Source organism: Benincasa hispida, chromosome 9 (assembly GCF_027475165.1).
Source record: "Benincasa hispida cultivar pf3 chromosome 9, pf3_genome.v1.1, whole genome shotgun sequence".
Taxonomy (NCBI): Eukaryota; Viridiplantae; Streptophyta; class Magnoliopsida; order Cucurbitales; family Cucurbitaceae; genus Benincasa; species Benincasa hispida.
The window spans coordinates 31,252,716-31,267,919 of NC_143486.1; the positions used below are offsets into that span (position 1 = coordinate 31,252,716).

Genomic DNA, 15,204 nt, shown 5'->3' on the forward strand with positions numbered 1-15,204 from the left:
AGTCAGACTTGCTGAGATGATAGAATCCGTAAAAGTTATTCAATAAGCTTTGGAAGGAATTCTATGGGGACCTTATGAAAATTTAGAAATACGATCTTTTGATCGAGGAAGGTCTCCGGAATGATAATTAAACAAACTCAAAATAATAATGTTTCAAAAAGAGAAAGGGCAAGGTCGAGGGTTCAAAATTCGACTTTTGAGTTGGATTATCAACTCATTTGGGTTGGGTTGGATTCAAATAAATAAAAATTTTATGGGTTGAGTTGATTCATAGGTTCATCTAATATAATCCGAACCAATCTGAATTTATTATTAATTTTAAAATAGTTTTTTTTATTACATATAACACAATTATTTATACATATATTGATTTTGATTTTATTTAATTTCAATATCTTTTAATAATTTATTATTCAACAACTCTTAAAGTAGTTCCTTTGCACTTTAGAAAGAAAATTTTTACTATATAAATTGAAATTGAGTTGTTAATCTTAATTCAATATATGAAAATAATTAAATAAGATTTTTACATATTTACGTTGTGCTTCTTTTAGAACAAAATTTTAAACAAATGACCGGATTAACCCGAACCAACCCAATCCAATTATTTATTGGATTGGGTTGGTTCGTTTTTTAATAAGAGTTATTTGTGTTGAAGAAATTTACAACCTGAACAATTATGTTGAGTCTAAAAAGTCTTTCAACTCAACTCAAGCCAACCTATGAACATTTCTAGCATATATCTTTATACATCCTACTAAATTGTCCAATCATAATTAGTCATGTAGTAAATTGTTTTTATTTTTAAAAAATATTTTAATCATCCGTTTGGTAACAATTTTATTGCTTATTTTCTGTTTTTGAAAATTAAACCTATTTCCTTCATTTGTTATAGTTGAATTTTTAACCAAATTCAAAAAATAAAAATAAATTTTTAAATTTTTGTTGTTTTTAGTTTTCACATTTTGATTTGATTTTTTAAACTATAAGTGAAAAATAGATAACAACGAAATAAAGCTTAATTTTTAAAAACATAACAGTTACTAAATCAATCTAAATTTACACTATTTTAATAAGAATATTATTAGAATATTAATATTGATAGTTTTTTTAAAGAAGAAGAAAAAAAAACTAAACTAAACTAGAAAGGTGTGGCTTAGTTCGCCGTTCGAGCTAACCAGCGCCACAGGCATGGCGGCGATGAAGGTACTCCGGCTTCCCTGTTACTATCACCTCCAACCCACCGCCACCGCCGCCACGTATCGTCACTTTGCCACCAAATACACAGCCAAAATCACTTCTTCTTCTCCCACCGGACGCTCCGTTTCCGTCGAGGTCACTCCGCCGGCTACTCTTCCCGTCGACTCTCGCGGTTACTCTCTTCCCCGCCGAGATCTCATCTGTAGAGCCGTTGACATACTCCTCCATCGCAAACCTCATTCCTCTTCAATCACCATTGATGATCGCTTCTCCGATTTAGCCTCCTACTTTCAATCTCTCTCCGTCTCCCTAACCCCAGCCGAAGCCTCTGAAATTCTCAAATCCCTGAACTGCCCTGATCTCGCTCTCCAATTCTTCCAGCTTTGCCCCTCCCTTTGCCCTAAGTTTCGCCATGATGCTTTTACTTATAGCCGCATCCTTCTTATGCTCTCCCATTCATCTTCCTCGAAACGGTTCGATCAAGTTCGTGAGATTTTGTCGCAGATGGATAGAGATCAAATACGTGGTACGATTTCTACTGTTAATATCTTGATTAAAATTTTTGGTAGCAAGGAGGACTTGGAAGTATGTACTGGTTTGATCAAGAAATGGGACTTGAGGTTTAATGCTTACACCTATAGGTGTTTGCTTCAAGCTCATCTACGATCCCATGATTCTGATAGGGCTTTCAATGTGTATATGGAAATGCGGGGTAAAGGGTATCAACTGGATATCTTTGCCTACAATATGCTATTGGATGCTCTGGCAAAGAATGAACAGGTTTGATGTGATAATGTTGAAAAAGTTTTGATGTTTGATTAGTTCTGCATGAATTAGTTGTTCACTTGTTTCTTCTGTTGCAATCTTTTTTGTTGTGTTTCAACAGCTTGATCGATCCTACAGAGTTTTTAAGGATATGAAATTGAAGCACTGTAATCCAGATGAGTATACATATACTATTATGATTAGAATGACTGGAAAAATGGGTAGAACTGAAGAGTCTTTGGTCCTCTTTGAAGAAATGCTGACAAAAGGCTGTACTCCAAATTTGATTGCATATAACACAATGATTCAGGCACTTTGTAAGAGCAGAATGGTTGACAAGGCAATTCTTCTCTTCTCTAATATGATTAAGAACAATTGTAGGCCAAATGAGTTTACATATAGTGTCATTTTGAATGTTTTGGTTGCAGAAGGGCAATTGGGTAGATTGGATGAAGTTCTGGGAGTGTCTAATAAATTTATGAACAAATCAATATATGCATATCTTGTTAGGACTTTAAGCAAACTAGGCCATGCGAGTGAAGCTCATCGGCTTTTTTGCAACATGTGGAGCTTCCATGATAGAGGGGATAGAGATGCTTACATTTCCATGTTGGAGAGCTTATGCAGTACAGGTAAAACTGTAGAAGCTATCGATTTGCTCAGTAAGGTTCACGAGAGGGGAATTAGTTCTGACACAATGATGTATAACACCGTGCTATCTACTTTGGGGAAGTTGAAGCAAGTATCTCATCTTCATGATCTTTATGAGAAGATGAAACGAGATGGACCTTTTCCGGACATATTCACGTATAATATTCTTATATCGAGCTTAGGACGTGTTGGGAAAGTTAAGGAGGCTGTTGAAGTTTTTGAAGAACTTGAGAATAGTGATTGCAAACCAGATATTATATCCTACAATTCTTTGATCAATTGCCTTGGGAAAAATGGGGATGTTGATGAAGCTCACATGAGATTTCTGGAGATGCAAGATAAGGGATTGAATCCTGATGTTGTAACGTACAGCACACTCATTGAATGTTTTGGGAAGACAGATAAAGTTGAGATGGCTCACAGTTTGTTTGATAAGATGATAACTCAAGGATGCTGTCCAAATATTGTAACGTATAACATCCTTCTTGACTGTCTTGAAAGAGCTGGGAGAACTGCTGAAACAGTTGATCTGTATGCAAAGCTTAAACAGCAGGGATTAACACCAGATTCAATTACATATGCTATACTTGATAGATTACAAAGTGGCTCTAATAGAAAATTTAGAGTCCGGAGGCAAAATCCAATTACTGGTTGGGTCGTTAGTCCTTTGAGGTAACATTGTAAAAAGTTCTTTAAGGAAGAGAAAAAGGAGACGGATGCTGAAAAGTCCATATATTTGTCTGATTTGCTCTCTTATGTCTATTTCTGACACATTTTTACCAAATCAAGCAGTTGCTAGAGACGAGCTATTGAAGTGTTGAACAGTTTCGAAGGTCTAGAGAAAAACCATCATATTTTCTGATTCTTGAGCAAAAGAAAAAAGGCCAAGGTTTAGGAAAAATTATTCGATGAAACCGCCATAATGTGACTGCTTTCTCGAATAATTTCTCAACTTCAGATATCCGAGGTGGTTTTTTCAGAGCATCAAGTGGTCTGGCAGTGAAAACATCGGTGTTCTTCAGATATGCAGTGTGAACGATATCATCATACAGGTGGGCAGAATGTGTAAATGAAGCCAGACTTCAATCCTCCTGCTGCTGAACTTGAAATCCTGAAACTGGATCGTCGTTCAACAACATAATAAGAAATTGCATCACATTTCATTTTCCTAGCCTCACAGAAATTTTATCATAAGAAATCAAAAGGGCTCCGTTTCAAAAGGTTGAATACTCTGTTGTCTAGTGGAGGTTTTCACCAACTTCAAGTCCCGTTTCAAGAAATCACATTGAGTTTAAGGGTTTATTTGGAATGACCTTTTAAGAGTTTACAAACAATTTTACAAGCACTTAAAAAATTAGTCCAAATAAGCTCTAAATTTGAGTTTTCCATCTGAAAGCGGCTATAAGGTAAGCGAGGTCACTTATTTGTCTTTTATTTGTTTGAAGCAGTTTAATTTTATTTTCATCACATGAGAAAACAAAATAATCTCCTCTTCTGGTCCCTAATAATTCTTTCTTTAGTAGGGTTTTCATGATAGAATGCTCGAGGCTGTATTCTTTTGCCTGTTTTGTTATAGTTGTCAATTTTGGATACCATCGCCACTGGCTACTACCTGAAGGATCCTCCAGCTTAGCCAACGCTACTACTGCTCCGTAGTTACTGTTTGGCTTTTCATTCGAAGAATAAATTTCACGTTCTTAAAATTATTGATGTACTCTCCACATCCTTTGCCATTAAAGTTCCAAGTTCAAATATTACTTTTGTAAAAGGACTTTATAGCCATCAACCTCCGACACTCCTGGTTACGATTCGGATGGAGATTCAGATGTTGCAGTGAGGTTATTATGGATTCTCTACTCTAGCACAAGATGATTTGGTTGAGGAGACTCTAGAAGTTTGTTTCGTTTATGGTTTTGATACTTTGTTTGAGAAGGGTGAAAACATTCAAGCAAAATTGTCTCCCAAAATTTCTTCCAAGTTCTTCGCTTTGATTGAAAAATGAAAACCAATGTGGTTTTCAGATGGAATCAATTCCTCCTCATTCTCCTTCAGTTCAAGCATAGTTTGGTAGTTTTGTCCAGAAATTGCATTTTTCTCCTAGTAGTTGTATTCTTGGAAGCGACAGTTTAGAAGTTGGTTTGTTTTGTGCTCTCCTAGTAGTTGTATTCTCCAATAGTTTAGAAGCCGATTCTCTCACTTCTGGCCTTATTAGTCTTCTCACCTCGTCGGCTCATTGGACTGCTATCAACTTTGGTTTTTTAGTTTATATGCTCTTTGGTATTACTTTTCTTTTTAGATCTGGTTTGTTAGGGTTTAAGTGATTGTTTTTTGATGTCTTCTCTTTGTATCCCAATAGTTCTTTTTTCCTCTTTTTGTTTTTTCGCAATTTCTCTATTCTCTTGAAGGTTATTGTATCTTTGAGCATTAGTCTCTTTTCATTTAATAAATGAAAAGTTATGTTTCCTATGTTTCCTTTTATAATTTTTATTTAAAAAAAAAAAAAAAAACGTTGATGTACTCAAGATCTTTTGAGAATGGTTGTTTTGATCCTCTCTATTGTTTGCATGCCCAACAAGTGCAAAAGTTTCTTTCATATTAAGGAGCATCTTAAGGAGGAGGAGTTTTTTTTCGTCTAATTTGTTTTCTCATTCTTAGGAGTTTTATTTTATGTTGTTCACTTGTTGTTTTAGCTTTATTTATCTTGGACCAATTTTTGTATTTCTTCAAGTTCATACTAATATGAGTTATTTAATTCTTTTTACCCTGTGTCCTTTATTTTTCATTATGAGCTAAACTTTTTCTTGGAATTCAAATTTTTCAACATTTAGTAGTCATTTCTTTTATTGATTTTATTGTTTATGGTTAAATTAGCTCAATCACCTAGGTTAGTATACCATTATATGAATAACTTGGACATAAGATTTTGTTTGACCCCTATAAATAGGGTAATGTCTATAGAGCGCTAGAATTGTATGCTTATTTATCTAAGTTTTAAATTAGCCATTGAAATATGTGATTGATTGCTTAGTTTCTTAAAGGCGTCTAAAAAAGAGTTGGATATATGTTTAATTTGACTTATGTTGAAGTGTTGGCTATAGTGGATTGTGCAATTTGCGGGCACAATCTGATCACAAATGACTTAACCCGTTTCGCTTGAAAATGAAAGATGTTGATGCATATGGGTCGCATGCTAGATTGTGATTGGGTAAAGTTGAGCCAAGTAATTTGTTAGGTATCGAGGCTTCTGCACTCAGAAAAAAAATACCCAACAAGGACAGATAAAGGCTGATTCGAGAATGCCTCCCTCTCCCAAAAGCTTCAACAAGCTCCAACTTATTCGCCTCCAAAAATGATTCCCGTAAACCTTTTTTAGCCTCAGCCTGATGGTCCCCACCTCACGTAACCTCTCTTTCTGTGCCAAAATTCCCGTTTATTCCCAACTTTCCTCCTTTGCCCATTCTTTGGTATGTATGTATAATTGGAGGTTTTACGATACCCCCTCTGTAAAGCTCACCTTGTCCTCTAGGTGAAAGTCGGGGAATTGTGATTTGGAATTATTCAATTCAACCCAAGTGGCCTCTGACTCAAGCTGATTCTGCCACTTGATCAGAGCTTCTTCTTTTCTTACAGTTGAATTCTACTGTTTGCCCAATAACTTTTCTAGTTGGGCATTCATTTCAAAGTCGTCCGACAACTCTGACAATCAAGGATGGATAGTTTGTTGTCCCTCTATGTTCTTCAATTGAGAAACATGAAAGACATTATGTATGGTGGTTTCGGGAGGGGTTGTAAACGATAGGTTACTGCCCCAATTGTGATTGGGTAAAGTTGAGCCAAGTAATTTGTTAGGTATCGAGGCTTTTGCACTCAGAAAAAAAAATACCCAACAAGGACAGATAAAGGTTGATTCGAGAGTGCCTCCCTCTCCCAAAAGCTTCAACAAGCTCCAACTTATTCGCCTCCAAAAATGATTCCCGTAAACCTTTTTTAGCCTCAACCTGATGGTCCCCACCTCACGTAACCTTTCTTTTTGTGCCAAAATTCCCTTTTATTCCCAACTTTCCTCCTTTGCCCATTCTTTGGTATATATGTATAATTTGGGGTTTTACGATACTCCCCTCTGTAAAGCTCACCTTGTCCTCTAGGTGAAAGTCGGGGAATTGTGATTTGGAATTATTCAATTCAACCCAAGTGGCCTCTGACTCAAGCTGATTCTGCCACTTGATCAGAGCTTCTTCTTTTCTTTCAGTTGAATTCCACTGTTTACCCAATAACTTTTCTAGTTAGGCATTCATTTCAAAGTCGTCCGACAACTCTGACAATCAAGGATGGATAGTTTGTTGTCCCTCTATGTTCTTCAATTGAGAAACATGAAAGACATTATGTATGGTGGTTTCGGGAGGGAGTTGTAAACGATAGGTTACTACCCCAATTTTTTCAGTCACGATGTAGTGACCATCGTACTTCGGGGCTAATTTCTTATTTCACCTCTGAGCCGATGATCTCTACTTGTAAGGCCAAAGCTTAAGAAAGATTTTCTCTCCTACTTCAAAAGTCACATCCTTACGATTCTTGTCGGCATACTTCTTCATCTGTTCTTGGGCTTTTGCCAATTGCTCTTTTTATGCCACTAATGCTCGATCCTGTTCCATCAACCGTTGATCTAATGTATCATTATAAGTTTTTTTTTATCACCATATGAAACTAAAGGGGGCAGATCCCTACCAAATAACACCCGAAATGGTGTAGTATTTAAGGAAGCGTGGAATGTAGTATTATACCAATGTTTGGCTCAATAAATCCAATTACTCCATTTCTTTGGTTGTTCATTGCAAAAACAACGTAGATACGTTTCTAGGCATCAGTTTACCCTCTTTGTTTGGCTGTTGGTTTGGGGGTGGAAAGTGTGTTGCGCTTAATAGTTTCTTGCAATGTGAAAAGTTCCACCCAAAAGTTACTCAAGAAAATCTGGTCCTTGTCAAACACAATGGATCGTGGAAACCCATGATATTTGATGACTTCCCGAATGAACGTGTCAGCTACTTGTTTTGTTGTAAAAGGATGTGTCAACATAATTAAATGGTTATATTTACTCAGCCTATCAACCACCACCATTATTGAATTGAATCCCTTTGATTTGGGCAGGCCTTCAATGAAGTCCATGGATAAATCATCCCATATCTGATCCGGAGTTGGCAACGACTGGAGTAGTCCCGCCGTTGACAATGATTCAGTTTTATTTCGTTAGCAGATCGAGCACTGTGCAACATAATCTTTCATGGTCTTTTTCATCCCCTTCCAATATAATTCCCCGATCAACCTTTTGTATGTTCGTATGTAACCTAAGTGGTCTCCTATATAAGAGTCATGAAACATTTAAAGGGTGGAAGGAATCAATGAAGATGTTGCTGACAATACTAACCTCCCTTTATATAGAAGCCTCCTTTGACTCAATGAAAAGTTGGGAACACCGTTAGGTTCAACTTTCAATTTTTTGATGATCAACTTTAAATCTTCATTCTAGTACTTCACCTTGAATGACAGTGGTATCAAACAAGATTAGGGAAGATAGAATTCACAATTTAGCCTCAGGTGGAAGTCTTGACAAGGCACCAGCTGCTTTGTTATTCACTCTCGGTTGATATAGAATTTCAAATTTGTATCCAAGCAACTTTACTAACCATTTTTTAAATTGAGGTTGGACTTTCCTTTGCTCTAGCAAAAATTTCAAAGTTTTCTGGTCTAAGACTACCACAAACTTCTGTCCAAGTAAATAATGTTGTCACTTCTGCACCGATAATACCACAACCATTAGTTCTTTTCATAAATCAACTTTGCTCAAGCCCTTTCGAACAACTTTTGACTAAAATAAGCGATAGATCGTCGATCTTCTATCAAAATCGCCCCAAGCCTATAGCCCGATGCATCTGTTTTGATCATAATTTTTTTATTTTGTTGAAATCTAGTAAGGCCAAAACTGGGAGTGATACCATGGCTTTCTTCAACTTACCAAAGGCTTCCGTTGCGGACTGATTCCACACGGAAGCATCCTTTCGTAGAAGTTGAGTCAATGGGGTTGCGATCATCCCATAATCTTTAACAAATCAATGATAATATCTAGTCAAACCCAAGAATCTCCGCAATTCAGAAATATTCTTTGGTATGGGCCACTCGTTCATGGCTTGAATCTTTCCCCAGTCAGCTTGCACGCCCAATTCGGACACCCAATGTCCCAAATAATGAACTTTGTTTGCCCTAACACACATTTCTTGTGGTGCATACAACGGATGATCCCTCAAAGTGTTGAAAACGATTCCAAGATGTTTCTCATGTGAATCGAGGTCGGGATTATACACCAAAATATCATTAAAGAAAACCAAGATAAAATTGTTGGGTTATATGACTTTAAACTCACAATTTATAACATTCATTAAACATATTCTATTTCAAATAAAGATATTATTGAAGTTTATTCAATAAATATGTAAACTGTACTTTTAAAGGCCTAAATCCAATAAATTAAGATTCATGGTTATTACATGAGTTCTTGGACTTTATGTGGAAACATAAAGATGGATCAAGTTCGAGTAAATAGCTAAAATGGTCTATGGTATACGAATAAGGTTAGGTACCTTATTCTGGTAATACTATAGGATGGGGCCTACTTTGTATTTAGTACAAGAAACATGAAGTGGGGGTGTCTTATGCAAAAAGTATGTATAAGATCAGACCAAAAAATGAGTCATTCTTACTTTACAACGTTGTCTATTGTTTAAAACTGACTGTTTCAAATCAATGACTTAGGTAACTTGATCTTAATCCTGAGCTAACTATGAACTCCTGATTATTCTTGAATTTGCATAGGTGAGGGTTGGTTCTACAACATCGGCTTAATAAACCTCATATTTCAGGGGTAAGACCAAGTTGATAGATGGAGACATAGGGTGCTAGATGGAATTTACTCCTATCCGTTTTTAGGGATAATAGAGAGGTTGTTCCTTTAAGTGCTGACTTCGGGTCTTGAACAATGGGCCTCACTCTTTCATTGGCCCGAGAGAGACTCGGTTTGATGATTGGATCATAAACCAATTGTTCATTAGAGGATCAATGAGACTTAAGGAGCTAAATGTAATATTGGGGGTAAAACAACATTTGACCTAGTCGTTATTACGAATAATCTGTGAATGGTTAACTTACTAATTATGGTTATATCTAGTAGACACAATTATATCTACAGTGAGGGTAGTGCAACTGCTGGGCTTTAGTGGAGTGGCCCGGTACGATTAATCTTGGACTGTTGGAGCCCGTAATCTATAGGTCCATTAGGTCCCTTACTGGCTCACAAACGGAATATACCTTAGAATATAGTGATGAATTTAATTTGAAACGTTCAAATTTGAATTAAGGAAATTAGTAATTATATGTAATATAATTACATGCTTAGTTATCGAATTAAACAAAATTGGAGAATTGGTTAATATTTAAATTCGATTTAAATATTAATTTCATGAATAGAGATTCATAATTGTGGAATTGGTGGTATAAATAATTTATTGTTGGATATTGAATTATTTTAAATTAATTAAATTGTTTAATTAATTATTTAAATTAATTTTATATAAAATTAATTATTTGAATTAATATTATTTAAAATTGGATATTTGAATTTTATGAAAATTCAAGAAAAAAAATCAATTTTGATTTAATTTAAGTTTTAGAAATTTAAATTAAATTTTGAAAATTGATTTTAATTGAAAATTTTGTTTTTTAAATCAATTTCTACTTTTAAGTGGGTTTATCCTACATTTGAATTTGGGACAACACAAAATTCTACCATTTGCACAAGTAGGTGGTGTCTTTCATTTGATGAAGTCATTTAGCATGCTGAAGAAGATAAAAATTTAGCTAGATGAGCTGAGAAATAGACATGCAAAAGTTGGATGGTTGAGTTTTTTAGTTGAAGAAGTGTTCTTTAATTTTGAGAGAAAAAACCAGTGTGCTTCTCCTCTTAAAATTCCCTCAATTCAGTTTATTTTGAGTCTCACAACTCAATCCAAGATCCAAAGAGTATAGTATGGAAGATTTATTGGTGGTCTACACCTTGTTGATGAGGAGATTGAAGCTGAATTTGAAATTTGAAGTCTTCAAAGATGAGTTATTATGAAACTCTCCTTTTATTTGATGAACATGCTTAATTTGACTCTAAAACTAATGAATTAGAGTGCTTAATGATCCTAATTTGTTCCGCTAATTGCTTGCTAACTTTATCAATAAACGACGTAGAAAAGGGTTTGAATACCTGATTCATTAAAGATTGGAATGTGGCTGGAGCATTGGTGAACCTACAAGGCATCACAACGAATTCATAGTCTCCTTCATGTGTCTTGAAAGTTGTTTTTGATATCCTCCTCCTTCGTTCTTATTTGGTGATAACCTGATCGGAGATCCAACTTGGAGAAATACTTGGATCCGTGCAACTCATCCAACAACTCCTCGATTACTGGTATAGAAAATTTATCGACTATGGTAACTTGATTAGCCTTTCGGTAATCAACACATAATCTCCGCCCACCATCTTTTTTTCGAACTAGTATCACTGGGCTGGAAAATGGGTTTCGGCTTGGTCGAATAATGCCGAAAGGCAACATTTTCTTTACCATCAACTCTATTTCATTCTTTTGCACATGCCCATATTTGTACAACCTTACATTGATCAGTTTCTGGCCTTCCACCATTGGAATTTGATGATCAATTTCCTACTTAGGTGGCAGACTATTTGGGGTTTCGAAAGCCTCTTCATTCTCCTTTAAGAGGCATTCAATTTTCAGAGGTATGTTTTCATCTGAAACCTTCAGGTTGTCGAGCTGCTTATCCTCTTTTTCTGCGATCTCCATCTTCTAAAATTCTATTAGGAACCCTTGATCTTCCTCTTATCAACATCTTTATGGATATTTCTACTTTAGTCAATGATGGGTCCACCTTAGTATAACTTGGGAGTCTCCCCGCGTGGAAGTCCTTGTCCAAGTGGGCCAGTCAAGCCTCATATATCACATCGTGTTTAACCATATCATTTCTAAAATCATATCCAAGTTTCTCAGATCAAAAGGCAAAAAATTTTCCAGCACAGTTACCCCTTGTAATTCTACGATCACTTCTTTACAAACCCTTTTTCTCTGAATCGCCTTGCCATCTTCGATCACTATTCCGTAATTCGTCGTATTGGTCAATGACAATTTTAATTCGTCAACAAGCTTCCGATTGATGAAGTTATGAGTTGCTCCACAATCAATCATAACCATCACTTCAGTCTCTCCTAATTTTCCCTTCAATTTCATGCTTCCGGGGGTGGAAAAACCCAAAACATGCCTCAAAGCGAGCTCGACCTTCTCTACTTCATCTTATCGTATAATCTCCTCGGGAATCTCCTCAATTTCTTCTATCTCTTGGCCTTCTCCGACAATTAAAAGTCTCGATTCCCTTGTCTCTCTCGTTTTGCAATTATGGTCGTGGGAGTTTTTTTCATCGCACCTAAAACACAAACCTTTTTTTCTCTTTCCCCCAATTTTAGCATCTAATAATTTTCGGGTTGTGCCTTCCTTTCTTTGGGCCCCAGTTTTCTCGTGTAATTACACGCGCATAGTATTGGGTCGATTGTGCCCCGGGCCCATCTTCCCCAACCCACTCGATTTCATCTCTTTTCCTAAAGGGGTTTTTGCCAATAGCTCCCTCTATCTCCATTAACGCTTAGTCTTTCTCATCGAGGGCTTGTGCTTCCTTCATTGCTGTTTCTAAGCCAACCGAATGACAACTCTCCACCTCTACTTTTAAGGCGCCAAACCATTGATAAAAGTTCCAACCAACACCTCTTTCGATATCTCTGGTAATGGGGCAGAGTACCTTTCAAATTGCTTTCAGTACTCAGTGTACGATCTCTCTTGCTTGATGGCTAAGAACCGTTGTGTCAGGTTTCACTCTTTCATGGTATGATATCGCTCAAACATTTGTTTCTTCAGTTCCTCCTAAGTTCTAATCGGGTTCCGATTATGGGTCCAACGATACCAATCGATGACATCCGGATCAAAACTCACCATCGCCACCTTAATCTTCTCATCCTCCGTTAGTTCATGAATTTCAAAATAATGTTCTGCCCTATACAATCATGAGTCCATATGATCACCCTTGAATATGGGCATTTCCAGCTGCTTGTATTAACTTGTGTCCCCTTTCGATTTCATTTGGGACGATCCACCTTCCTTAATTTTTGTGGACCCTTCTCTGCGATCCTTCTGTTATCAGCGACTCATCCTTCTCTCTACTTAGATTAACTTCTTGCATCTCTCCCATAAGCTGATCAACATTCTGGCACATGGCAAACACCATTTCCTTCAAGTCCGCAATATCCCGATCATGGGATTCCAACTTATCTTCTGATTCTTTCAGTGTCATACTCCTTGTTCTTCCCAGGATGAAAGGGTGGCTCTGATACCAATTTGTTAGGTAAGACAGATAAGGGCTGATCTGAGAGCACCTCCCTCTCCCAAAAGCTTCAACGAGCTCCAACTTATTTGCCTCCGTAAATGATTCCCATAAACCTCTTTTAACCTCAGCCAAATGGTCCCCACCTCACGTAACCTCTCTTTCTGTGCCAATATTCCCTTTTATTCCCAACTTTCATCTTTTTCCCTTTCTTTGGTACGTATGTATGATTGGGGTCTTGCATAATTGCGGCACAATGTGAGTCTAAATTTCTTTTGAAGGTCAAAATGGTTTGAATCCTTCTTTTCTTTTCTCATATTTTAAAATAATTTCTTCCCTTTACTGTTTTCCGTTATTTTTAGGACTTTACTTTTATTTTTATCACGTCAAAGCACACAACCAAATCTAATATTTTTTATCGGTTATCTTTGTCTACAAACTTTTAGGCCTTTATTTGTAAAACAAAAATATTGTACTATGTTCTATTGAGATTCGGTATTTAGACTTTATCCATTTTATATTACTTATCAAAACTATATACTTGCAATTAGAGACTCTTAGTTCCAACACCCACCAAAGGTAATTAATGTCAAAGAGACCTTAGCCTAGTGATAATTGACATACACTTCCTCCCTTGAGGTAGGAGGTTTGATCCTTTATTCCTACAATTGTCATACTAGAAAAAATGGTAAGACAACGATCTTCATCTTCTATATAATTTTACATGATATTAAAAGTTCAAATCTTCATACCTATGTTAAATAAAAATAAAACTTCTAAAGTATTTTTCATATAATTTTGTTAAATTACAAATTTAATACACAAACTTTTTGGTTTGTTACTTGATCTCTAAATTTTCAAAAGCGTCTTATAGGTATCTAAACTTCCAATTTTTGTGTTAAACAAGTCCATAAGTTTTCAATCTTGTGTTTAATAGGTTCTTAAACTTTCAATTTTGTATCTAATATGTCATTTGTACATTCAATATTTTCTCAATAAAAAAGGTAGTTGAGTTTAAAAGTAAAAGTGTGTGCAAAGCTTACTAATAATTGACATTTACGCATTTTTTTGAGATTGAAGGTTCAAATTTTCATACATGTGTTAAAAAAATACAACTTTTAGAGTATATTTTGTACAATTTAGGTTAAATTACAAGTTTAGTCCTGTACTTTCAAATATATGTTTATTTAGTCTCTAAACTTTTAAAAGCGACTAATAGGTTCCTGAATATTCACTTTTATATCTAATAAGTCTTTCATATATTCCATTTTTTAAAGTAGGTTAAATTATATATAAAAAAAAATATCTTTGAACTTTGCCATATGTTTCAAAAATACCCTTATACTTTCAAAAGTTGCAATATTACTCTTGAACTTTTATATACGTTTCAAAAATACCCTCAGAGTAGAAGTTTGTTAGAATTTGAATGGAACGTGAGATGTGAAATGGTATAGTAGGTGACATAGAATGAAAATTTGAATAACTACATCGTTTTAGGTCATCCCCACACATTTCAAGTTCCAATTTCGAAAATTTTAAAGAATTTATACTCCAAATATAGTTTGAAATATTTATGAAAGTTGAAGGGTAGTATTGCAACTTTTGAAAGTATGGGAGTATTTATTAAACAAAAAGGAAAGTTGAAGGTATTTGTTATAATTTAATCTTTTAAGTAATTCTTTTTAAAACAAAAGTTTAAAACCCTATTAAATGCTTTTTAAAGTTTAGGGATCTATTTGATACAAAATTAAAAGTTCAAACTCTTTAGAAATCAAATAGACACATTTAAAAATTTAGGCGGTACTAAATTTATAATTTAACCTACAACAAAAGGTGTGATTCGAAGGATTTCCCCAAAAAATGGAACAAAAATGTTATTTGACTTGACTTTTCCAAAATAGTGTTTTATAACACTTTTCAATCTTCTTTTTAATATTTATGGTTGGTTATTTGTCTCTCAACTTTTGTTCTATTTCTCTCACTAAAACTCCCCTTGTCATCCTCTAGATTATTTTTGTGGTTCATCAATGACAACGCTCCTTTTTATATATATATATATATATTGCCCCAACAATAATGATACAATGAGAAAAATTGTTTTTTCTCTCTGTG

At 35.3% G+C, this 15,204-nt stretch overlaps 1 protein-coding gene across 3 annotated transcripts; it reads left to right on the plus strand.

Annotated features, from left to right (window-relative positions):
• Nucleotides 1–1,089: 1,089 nt before the first annotated feature.
• Nucleotides 1,090–5,082, plus strand: ABO5 (ABA Overly-Sensitive 5). 3 transcript variants are annotated; one of them, XR_005484070.2, is made up of 3 exons: nucleotides 1,106–1,980; nucleotides 2,087–4,022; nucleotides 4,137–5,082. XR_005484070.2 is itself a non-coding variant. In XM_039042183.2 (2 exons), the coding sequence occupies exons 1-2, from the start codon at nucleotides 1,192–1,194 to the stop codon at nucleotides 3,290–3,292; spliced, it is 1,995 nt and encodes a 664-aa protein (XP_038898111.1). In that variant the 5' UTR covers nucleotides 1,090–1,191; the 3' UTR covers nucleotides 3,293–5,082. The 3 variants fall into 3 exon arrangements, 1 of the variants encoding a protein (XP_038898111.1); XR_005484069.2 differs by having other exon boundaries at nucleotides 4,140–5,082; XM_039042183.2 differs by having other exon boundaries at nucleotides 1,090–1,980; nucleotides 2,087–5,082.
• Nucleotides 5,083–15,204: the final 10,122 nt, after the last annotated feature.